The following is an 11,017-nucleotide window of genomic DNA, read 5'->3' as shown; positions in this document are numbered from 1 at the left end:
CAGCACACACCCAGCCGCGCCACGAATCCAGAGGGTATTTGCTCTCCACTTGGATTCCTCAGGCAGCCTCCTTGAGCTCACCCGGGCGCCGGGACGCACCCTCCTTCCCTCCCGCCCCCGGCGCGGGGCGCGGCGCCCCCTCGTGCGCACCGCACCCGGCCGCACCGCGGGGACCCCTGGCCGGCCCGCCCCCAGCGCCCAGCCGGGGGCCTCGGTGTCGGCTTGTTGGGGGACGGGGGCGGGAGGGTGCAAAATAGCTGTAGAGGCTGAAGCGACTGGACAAACATTCCAGGGAACTGGCCGAGGTGTGAAAACCCGGGGCTTGTGTGGATTTTCCAATTAAAATCCAATAAAAGGCCCAGCGTCGCCGCCGAGATCGCGGCCCTACATGGGAGACACTCGGAGGAAGGGACGCTTCTGTCTCTCCCCTCCGCTCCCCTCCCCGCCCCTCCCGCGGGTCGCGGCCGCCCCCTCCCTGTTTGCTCAGGTGCACCCCCCTTCCCCGCGGTTCACACGCGGCCTCTCCAGAAGCCCGGGCCTCACAAGCGCTATTTGCTCAGCCAGGCCTCTCTTCCAAGCTCTCAAGATGTGTATTTGAATTTTAAATGGCGGGGCCTGCTCGAGCGCTGGAAGCGGCCGGGTTCTCAAGGCCCCTTGACGACGCGCTTTCTCGAGCCTCTGAGGCTCACTGTCCCGAGGACAATGCTCGGAGCCGGGGGCGCGCAGGGGGCCGGGAGGAGGGGCGCCGAGGCCCCGTCTTCTCTGCATTCCAATCTCCCGGATCATGCTTTTTGCAAATAGAGATCGCGAGAAAGAATCTTCCTGCCGGAATTACAGAGGGGTTTTAATCTTCTCATCGGTTTCTCCGGCATGAAGTGAGGGCCTGGCCGTTGGAGGCCCGCGGTAGCCCCCCGGAATGCGACCCGGGGCGCAGGCGAGCTGGAGTCGTCGAGTCGCACGACCCTGCTTGACACGCAGCGCCCCCCGCGCCCCGGCCCGTGTGCGCGAAATGCCGACGAGCGGCTCTGAGCGGCCGGGGCCCGCGTCCCGGCGGGATCCAGGGCCGGGTCCCCGCTGCTCATCTGCGCGGAGACCTCCGGGGACCCCCCCCCACCCCGGCAGGGGGACCCCTGCCAGTGCGGGGGCTCGCGGACGGAGGTGGCCCCCGAGGGGTCCGCGCGCGCGACCGCAGCCGCGAGCTGCCGAGAAGGGCGCGCCGGGAGGAAAGGACCCCCGCAGAAGTTGCCCCGCGGAGCCCCGCGAAGTGGGGGCGCCGCCTTCCCTTCCGCCCGAGACCCCTTCCCCGCCGTCCCTTCTACACCTTTTCTTTCTGTTGTGACAAGAAGCCACTATTTTCCTTACCTACGAAGTGCGTCTCGACACTTCAAGTGTTTTTCGACTAACGGCTGCTATTAAAACACCGTTTGGGAGACAAACAGGCAAAACTGGGGAGGGGGGGTGGGGAAGACCCTGAGCCTCCGAAATTCGGTGTGAACCGTTCTGCTAAAGGCGCCAGCGCCAGCGGGGAGGTGGCGGGCCGCGCAGAGCGGCCTCCGAGGAGGGATGCGCGCGGGCGGAAAGCGTTCCCGGCACAGCGAGCGGTTCCTCGCCAGCAACAGCGTGTGGCGTTGCAGGCCCAGGGAAGGGAGCTCACGGGCGCGACGGCCGCGCCGCAGCTGCAGGCGCGGATCTGCCTTCCCGGCCCTGGCTGCGCTCGGGGCAGCCCAGCTGGCTCCTGGCAGGACGGTGCTTCTGGGCTTGCGGCCTCCAGATGTTGGACGCGGTGACTACTGGGTTTATTACCTCCCACCAGGCCTCTCCCCAAAGGCTTAGCCAGTGAGTTAGTTAGCTTGGAATCTGCAGGCGCTAGTGGGGAGGGGAGAGGCACGGGCATCCTGGACAGAACCTCCTGTCCTGGGGGCGGGGTGAGGGGGGCAGGAGGCAAATCTTAGCCCGAACCAGAGGAAGGATTGAAGCTGTGCCTGGCCAGCCACGTGGGCTGCAGCTTCCCGCCAGGAAACACCCTGTCTTTCTTCCTTGTCTCCCACCACCTGCAGTGGGGGCTCCGGAAATGGGTGCGGGCCGGGGAGGGGGTGGTGGCTGGGAAAAGCCATACGCCCTCTGCATCAGGGCTCAGAGGACCTGGGGTCTCCTGCAGCCTTAAGGGGAGGGGCACGTCCTCGCTGGGAATGAGCTCTCCGGGGGTGGGTAGCCAGGACAGAAACGCCAGTCCAGTTCCCTCAGGCCCTGTCCCTCGAGTCCTCTGCCCATTTTCCGCTCTCCGTGGGTGCACAGGTGCTGCCTCTGGGCAGATCTGGAGCCGGCGTGGGGGGCGCTGCTGGCACGGGGCGAGGGCGGGGGGGCGGGGCCGGGACTCACCTGCTTTCACGGAGCAGTGGATGTGAGCCTTGGACTCGTAGTACACCCAGTCGAAGCCGGCCTCCACCGCCAGGCGCGCCAGCATGCCGTACTTGCTGCGGTCGCGGTCCGACGTGGTGATGTCCACAGCGCGGCCCTCGTAGTGCAGCGACTCCTCCGAGTGGTGGCCGTCCTCGTCCCAGCCCTCGGTCACGCGAAGCTTCACTCCCGGCCACTGGTTCATCACCGAGATGGCCAAAGCATTTAACTTGTCCTTACACCTCTGCCGAGAGAAGAGGGGGACCCGCAAACGTTACCATCCGGCCCCCCACCCATTCTCCGTCACCGTCACCGTCACCGCTGTCTGGTCCCCGAGGACTAGGGCCGTGAGGAGAAGTAGAGGACGAGGCCTGGATGGGGCCTGGCCAGCTCGGGGTGGGGGCGGGGCGTCTGCTGGAGGAGCAGGTTGTCCGGGTGGTGAGCTGAGGGCCCCAGATGCCCATGCGGCAGAGTCTCTACCGGGGCCTGGGGAGCAGATGGTGGTGGTGTTTTGTTTTGTTTTTTTTTTTTTGAAACAAGTGCACTCATGTTTCAGACAAGGACCCAAGAAGCCACTGGCCACCCGGGCCATGCCCCCCTTTCCTGAAGGTGCTCCTCACCACCCCCACACCTGCCCCCTTGCTGGGGCTCCACCCTTCTCCCTGGGCACACACTCCCTCACCTGGAGGCCAGAGGGAGGCCCAGGGTGCAACTTTGCAGAAAACGAGGAAAAACACACTGTATACTTCTTAAGGAACTGAAAGCTTTGCCTTATCTCTGGACCCCCCCCTCCTGCCCTAGGCCTATCTGAGGTGAGAATTAAGCCATAGGTAGAGGGAGGTGGGGAGCTGATAGCAAAGCTTAAGGAGCGGGAGAGCCAGCGGTGAAAGGCGACCAGGTGAGTTATAATTTTCAATAAGGGCCAGGCCGGACGACAAACAGTCTTTATCTGGACAGCCACATTCCTTTGCCCCGTGGAACTTTCTGCCGGCTTTTCTGTGGTCCGATTGTGTCTCTTGTTTTCCTTAACCTGTTCCCTTCCCCCAGCTTGTTTTCTTGGCTCCAGTGCAGAGTGGTGTCCTGCAAGTTTGAAGTGCAAACTTCAGAGCTGGAGGGAGGGGGTGGGCGGGAGGGTGGGGGATGGGAGCCAGGAAGGCCTGGGGCTTCGGAGCCCTTTGCCTTTGGAGAGTCTCCCCCTCACTGTCCCCAAACAGAAGGAAGCTGCGGGTAGGAGTGAGGAAGCGTGAGTAGGCGGGACACGCACCAGGGTGCGTGGGGCTGGGCTGGGGGCCTGTCCTGCGTGCCTGTTCTCCGGTCCCATACAGAGAAGGAAGCAATAAAAACAGCTGCGTCACGTGCGTGCGTTTGTGTGGCTGCGCACTCCCTGGACGCTGGTCCTGCTGCCGGTGGCGTGCGGGATTTAGCAGAGGGGGGAATGACAAAGTTCTGACCGGGGCCACCCCAAGGGGCAGCGGATGACAATTTCAAGTTAATGTCTGCAAAGGACAGGGCCGGTCTCCTCCAGGCAGGCGGATGCTGGCGTTGGGAGCCTGGTTACCGGGCTGGAAAGACGACCCCCCCCCATCAAGGACCCTAATAATCGCGTGGGTGACTCTTTTCCTAAAGAGTGGGGGAGGAGCGCCCTTGCAGAAGGACCGCTGCCGAGTTTTAAGGGGATGTGACAGATTGCGCAACAGGAAAAGTCCTGTGTATTCGGCAGCAATAAAAACGCGTAACATGGTTGTAGAGTTAAATATACAACAAGTGGGGGGCGGGGAGCAGAAGGCGGGGGCGGCCCTGGTAACAGGTTGGCGCTTGAAGGTTTCTGGGCCTTCCAGCCGTTTTCTTCAAAAAAAAAAAATAAAAATAAAAATCTCGGAAAGGCAGAGTTGGAGTGAGGTCATCGTGAGGATTGAACGCGTTTTACATGAAAATCAATCAGTAAACCAGGGTCAGTTAAGAGCCGGGATGTGGAGCCGGCTGCGCAGGCGCACACCGCCGACACGCACACGCACACACACGCGTCCCGAGCCCCTGTCCCACCCCGGCTCCCATCTCTGGGGGGCACGTGAAGCTCTCAACGGCTTCCCCCGGGGCAGCTGGCGAGGGGGGAGGGCAGGATGGGGAGGATGCAGGACCACCCTCCCGGACCCTGAGCTGCGCCACTTCAGCAAGAGCTGAAGGACCCAGGCGAGGACGCAGGCCGAGGCAGGCCCGATCGGCGCCCCGCGCCCTCCCCGGCGCCCCCCGGCGCGGCGCCGCCTCGGCCCCGCCGCCGCAAGGACGCGCGGCTCCGCGGCCCGGCCGGATCGTCGCGGCCCGAGGCAGGAAGCCCAGGCCGGTCATCAATTCACTGAGTCGTGTGCCACGAATCAAGCCCGACTCTGTGCAGCCACCGTGAAGCCCAGCGGGGCCGCCGGGCCGCTTTGTGTCGCCGAGGCCGAGCGGTTCCCTACGCCTGAGCTCCCGCCACCTCCCCCGTCTGCGCAGCCGCTCCGAGCCCGGAGGCCTGAGGAGGACTGTCACCGCCAACGAGCCGAAGGGCTTCCCCAGCACGGGGGCAGGAGTGCTCCAACTTCAAAAGAGCACCCCCAGTCCCTACGCACACCTCTCTCCAGCGCGCCTCCTCCACTGCGGAGAGCCCGACCCCTCCCGCTCCAGCAGGAAAGCCTCGGCCAACCCGCGCCTGAGCGCGGCGCCCCAGGCCGCACGCACCCAGAAATTACGCAGTGTGGCGTCTCAGGTCGATGCCCCCTCCGCCCTCGGGCCCGGCCCCTCGCGGCCCCCTGCCCCCTCAGAGCCCCCCAGGACCCCGCCTGGCACCCGCGGCCTGCGGGGAGAGAGAGGGTGTCTGTCTGCGCTTCCCCCTCTCGGAGTTAATATTAACCGAGAGCTCATGCGTTCCAGAGCTGCTCTCAAAGTTCCATTGGGGACGATCTTGCCATGGTTGAGGGACTTGGGCGGCAGTCACATTAGAGAGACAGACACAGCGAGACACGGAGGGACGGCGAGACAGGGGAGGAGAGACACGCACCTGAGAACAGAATCCAGGTGGTTCTCTTAAGTGAGGGGCCAGCGGTGCGCAGGCTCCCCGAGCAGCCCTGACCTCCTCGGGCCTGGGAGGCAGTCCTGGCTTCACCCCTTCACCCCGGCCCTGCCCCTCGACACCCACGTCCTCCGCCTTCCCGCCCCCCCCCCAACTCGTAGAACCAGACAAGAAGGAAGGACACGGAAGGAATAAACAAGGGCACCTTCCAGGCCGCCCCCGAGCCACCCACGTTCTAGGGGGACGTTTGTGGGGTCCGTGATACAATCTGGCTTGGCTCTCCCCACCCCACCGCACCCCACCCCCACGGCGGCTGCCCCTCCCCCGTCCTCCTGTGCCGGGACTGGGAATAGCCACTGCCCAAGGAAAAAAAAGTATTTGTTTTCGTTTCTTCGTCTGAGGGAAGTTGACAGAAGGTCAGAAGTTCAAATGCTGCCAGCGCGAGCTGGCGGCGAGAGTGTCGGGGCGCGGGGCCGCTGGGCCGTGGGTCCCCGCGGGGCGGCCGGAAGAGGGACCTGGCTGGGCTCGGGCGCGGCGCCGAGGACCGGGAGGCCCGCAGGCGGCGGAGCCCGCGCCGGCGCTGGCGCTCGCACTCCGGCCCGCGTGCGGGCGACCCCGGCCGTCGGGGCCCTGCTCGGAGCCGGGACGCTCCGCGCAGGGCGCGTGGAGGGGCGGCCGCGGCCCGGCCCCGCGCGCTGAAACCCGAGCCGCGGGATCGATGAGCCCCGAGTAAGTGGAGCCGAACGTCTGCTGGGTGCGCCGCTCCGCGCTCGCCGCTGGGCAGCCGGCCGGCCGGGCCGGGGCCCCTCTGTGGCGTGGGCCGAGCGCACACGGGCGGACGCTGACCCCTCCGGCTCGCGGACGTCCGGCGTCCTCGCTCCCCCTCTCCTGCCTCGCCTCCCGCCTCCCCGGTTCCGAGGGCCCCCCCAGAAGGCCCCCTCCCTCCCGAGGCAGCAGTGTGACCAGGGGTCGGGCCCCAGACGCGCTGGAGAACTCCCCGCCACCGCCGGCCGCAAGCACGGTCGCCCCGGGGCCTGCGCAGAGTTCACCGCGGCTCGCGCCGCCCTGGGCACAGGCGCCCGCGGCCACCCTCGCGGTCCGGATTTAAGGTGGTCGCGAGCAGACTGGAGAGAGCGAGGTCTCGAGAAGGACTCGCCCCCACCCGCTCCCTCTCCTCCCCCTTCCGTCAGCCCCAGCCGGCTCCCCCGGCTGCCCGCGTCCTCTCTCGGCTCCGCGGCGAGGCCGGGCTCGGGCTGGGAACCGAGGGCCCGGTGGTGGCGCCTCTGCGCGCCACCCCCACCCTGGCCGCTCGGTCGGCGGCGGTACGCTCCTGGCCCTAAAGGTAGGACTCGAATATTTTAATAGGGCAATAAAAAGGATGTTGACCCATATTTGCCAGGAAATCCATATCTAGCTTCAGTTACACGCGCACGGAGTTTCAGACCGTCCACGGCGGGCGGAGGCGCGGCCAGAAGTCTCCGGCGGAGGCGGGGGAGAGGAGCGCGCCCTTCCCCTCGCATCCCCTTTCCAGCCCCCTCCGCTGGGTTTTAGTCTCTCCCGATGCCTCTGCCAGCAGGTTGAAAACTGGAGTGAAGCAATGCCAGTAAGTTCTAAGTCCCTCCCCTCAAGTGCCGCGGCCCGGGAGAATGAAAGCGCATCCTTAAAGAAATATCGATGCGTTCACACTCTGATGGGCGCAACTGCCACCGCGGACTCGCAGTGGAGCTGTGTGACACGCCAGGGACTAGCCGGGCGGCCTCGGGAGCCCCCGCCTTTGGTCGGAACCAGAACGCCTCCCGGCTTTTCCGATCGAGGGCCTTTGGTGGGGTCAGCCGGGTGCGGGTCATTGTGGGAGAGAAAAGCACAGCAGAGAAGGGAGAGGCGGGGGCTCCGAGGTCTGATGCTGGAAGCTGCATCTGCACAGCGATCTGGAAGCCGCTCTATGTTCATGGGGTGGGGGGGGGAGTGGTGTCCAGCCCCCTCCCTCCATCTCCACTCCAAACTCGGAAGGGGTAGACGCCCCCAAAGTGAAGGTCTCCCCGATTTACGAGCCAGAGCTGAAGCAGGATGGGAAGGCCACCACGGCAAGACGCATCAAATCAGGGCCATCGGTGGACCGCGGCGCCTACCGGCCTCCCCCGCCCCCACCCTAAACTTCTCCAGCTGGACCCTTCACCTCCATTCCGCTCCAGGAAGAGGAAGGGATGGCAGGTAGGCAGGTGGGTGGGGAGGGAGAGAGCGAAATCGCCTTTCTACCTGCCTGCAGAGCAAACACACCAAGTCTGCAACTGCTCGGTTACGCCGAAGCCCCCGGAACGCGCCGCGCTCCGCGCCCGGCTCCGGGTTTCTACCTGAGTCATCAGCCTGTCCGCGCCGGTGTTCTCCTCATCCTTGAATATGATGTCGGGGTTGTAATTGGGGGTGAGCTCCTTGAACCGCTCCGAGTTTCTCGAGATCTTCCCTTCGTATCTTCCGCTGGCCCCGAGCGTCTTCTCCGCCACGTTGGGGATAAACTGCTTGTAGGCTAAAGGGGTCAGCTTTTTGGGGTGCCGCCTCTTCCCGAATCCCCTGCCGGGTCCACACGCCAGCCCCGAGCACAGCAGCAGCGAGGAGACGAACGCCAGCAGCAGACATCGCGCCAGCAGCAGCATCTCGTCCGGGGAACCCGGGCACTTCAAAGCCGGCCCCGTGCGGGTCTGTGTGCGCGGAGTGTGCGCGAGTGTGTGTGTGTGTGTGCGTGCGTGTGTGTGTGTGCGCGCGCCTGTGCGCTCTCCCTCGCTCGGCTCGCTGCTGGCTCCCTCGCCCGCTCTGCCTCTCTCTTTCTCTTCCTATAGAACCCTGCCCGCCGCTGCTGCGGGGGGCTCTCGGCGGATCCCCACCCAGACGGGGGCTGGAGCGGCAGGCTGCTGGTCGCTGATAACGGAGCACATCGGAGTTGGGGCGGGAGACAGCAATCAAAAGACAAAAAGAGTCTGATTTTAAATGGTAGCAAGCCTGGAGAGCTTGTGAGAGAGGCTGTCTCCAGTACTATATTATAGCTGGCAGGGGCGCATCTGATTGGCCAAAGCAGCACAAGCTTGTCTTCTGATGGTTAACCCTAAAAAAGACTAGAATTTTTTTTTCCCCTGTCGCCGCCGTTGCTTTATTTTTACCTGAAGGCTTCGAGTTGGAAAAGGAAACCTTCGCCGAGACAAAGGTGGGCGTGAGGGAGGCGGCCGGCTTCCGAGGATATCAGTCACCCCTGCGCTGCGTGCATCACGGGTCCCCCTTCACTTTCTCCAGAATGGTAGGTGCTTCAGTTAAAACCAAGCGAAGTTTTAGAGGACAGTCTGGATCACCCCCCTCCCAGCTTCGATTACCAAACAAGTATTCTCTTCGGCGTGCGAGGGGCAGAGCTGCCCAGGTCTCATTTAAATGTTTTTTTTTTCTTTTCTTTCCTTTTTTTTCCCCAGAGACTTTATCACACAGGCCGGGGCTCCCCGCATTTTAAAGGCAGAGGGTCTGTGCGTCCCCCCTGAATATTCGACATCCTTGGACGGAGGGCAATTTCGACTGACCGCACGTAAAGCATTACTATTCGAAGTGCTCTAAGTGCCTTAGAAAAACTTGAAAATACTGCTCCTTTATTGCGTTTCAATCAATGCATTATTTTTAACCCTCTGAAAGGGGATGGAGGAGAGCTCAGGGCGGGCAGAGTGAGGCCGGCCTGCTGCCGGCTGGGCCCAGCGGGGTCTGGGCGCGGCACCCCAGCCTGGAGAACGGGGCCGGTGCTGGTGGGCGGAGGCCCGTGGTGCCTGGGGGCCGTGGGGAGTGGGCAAGGCTGTGCACACACCACCCCCACAGTCTATCGATCTGAGCAAAGTGCAGGCCGGGGACGAGCTGGATGTGGGATTCAGGCTCCTTGCACACCGTGCGGAGCTGGCTTTTCGTGGAGCCCTGCAGGCCAGCCCTCAGAGTCGTGGGGGCTGCGGGCTGAGACGGGGCAGGACTCTGGGGGACCACAATCTGGTCCAAGGGGGGGGGGTTCAGAAGAGGGCCCAGCGCTCAGGGCCGGCCATGCTGGAGTCCCCAGTCCCTGTGCTTCTTTCAGAAAAAATAAAGTCCTATTCGAACCGGAAAAATCACACCAGACCAGGCCGTCCTGTCCTCTGTGCCCCCGTCTCACGCACGTGCAAGGACCCCTCAAGAACAAGGCAGGGGAGCCGGGGAGCCCAGAGTCAGGCCCTGGACCGGCACTCCGGGAAGCCCAGCCTCCTCCCTGCACCCCGGTCGGGTGGGGCGGGAGAGGCCGGGTCTGAAGCCTCGGCCTCCAAAACAATGGGACCTTTCCAGCCGTCCAGGCAGGCCCCTTGCAGATGACCTCTTTGGTGGCGGGTGCTAGAGGGGGCATCTTGGGAGCCATGTGGCTGGGCCTTGCAGGGCCTGACCACTATGAAGGCCCGGCCAGCCTCGGGCCCTCCAGGTGGACCAGAGGCCCCCCTACTTTTTGCTCTTTCTGTCCTGGGATTGGTGAAGAATCTACGTGTTGGCAGAGATGCCCATGCCTAGGTGAGGTGGGGGAGCAGCACCCCACTTTTTCACAGCCTGCCAGGTGAAAGGGGTCTGTCTCCCTGTCCCAGCCGTGGCCTCGATGTGCCCATGTGCTCCCAGGGGAAACAGGAAGAAGGGGCACCGTCCTGGACCCGGAGGGTGGGTGGGCTCGAGGCGGTCACTGTGCAGCCCAGAGTCCCCACATGTGACACCGCTGGGCCCGGGGGGCTCCAGCCCTTTGCTCGCCCTCCCCTGCCCTGCACCCCCTCGCCCTCCCTTTCCCCCTCGTCTTTGCTGTCCGCCCTCCCTTACAAACCCAGGTGCAGCAGGGGCCTGCACGCAGCACCAGTCGTGTGGTCCCCTCCCATGCGGAGACCTCAGGCCTGCCACACGTGGGCCACCGCCTGCGCTCTGGAGGCCAGAGGTGGACTTGGGGTGCCAGGTGCGTGTCAGCTGCCTCTTGGCCTGGAGCAGGAAAGGGATTGGGGTGGGGATCCCCAAGCTCAGCAGGCCTTGCACCACGGTGGGGCCAAGGCCACCTCCCCCTTCATCTCGAAGCCAGCCCTGGACACCTCGGGGCCTGTCAGGGACCACGGGATGGGTGATCCCCGAGAATGAAGTAATGGCGGACCAGCAAGCCGGCCGCTGGCCCTGGTTCCCGGCCACCCTCCCTGTCCTGGGCGGAGGCGCGGATCTGGACAAAGCTCGCTCACAGTTTGTATTTATTGCTTGGAAACCAGGGCACTGGCGAGTCACCGGGAGAGGCTGAGACCCCCCCACTTCCCTTTCCTTTCATCCTGCCCCCTCCCCACTCCCCAGACACCAGACACCCTGTCTTCCACCTCCAGACACCAGATGGCTCCCTCTCTTTGCCTTTCCCCCTCCGGACAACTCTGGCCTCCCCTGGCAGGTCAGAGGTCCAACCCCACCTCCGCATGACCCTGCCAGACACCCCGGGGAACCCCAAGGTCCACCTCTGATCCGTCTGGGCTGCGCCCCGCTCCCCGTGGTCATCTGCATCCCTCTATCCATGCCTCCATCCTT

At 64.4% G+C, this 11,017-nt stretch overlaps 1 protein-coding gene across 1 annotated transcript in view; it reads right to left on the bottom strand.

Moving 5' to 3' along the window:
- Positions 1-8,252, bottom strand: part of SHH (sonic hedgehog signaling molecule) — a 9,248-nt gene extending 996 nt beyond the window's left edge. The window contains exons 1-2 of the mRNA XM_039837267.1: positions 7,795-8,252; positions 2,380-2,641 (exon numbers count right to left, since the gene is read on the bottom strand). Of these exons, the coding sequence (XP_039693201.1) occupies positions 2,380-2,641; positions 7,795-8,094 (562 nt within the window). The 5' untranslated portion in view covers positions 8,095-8,252. The remainder of the gene's footprint in view (positions 1-2,379; positions 2,642-7,794) is intronic.
- Positions 8,253-11,017: the final 2,765 nt, after the last annotated feature.

Source organism: Pteropus medius, unplaced genomic scaffold (genome assembly GCF_902729225.1).
Source record: "Pteropus medius unplaced genomic scaffold, Ma_sr-lr_union100, whole genome shotgun sequence".
Taxonomy (NCBI): domain Eukaryota; kingdom Metazoa; phylum Chordata; class Mammalia; order Chiroptera; family Pteropodidae; genus Pteropus; species Pteropus medius.
This window is presented reverse-complemented; position numbering and strand designations above follow the sequence as displayed.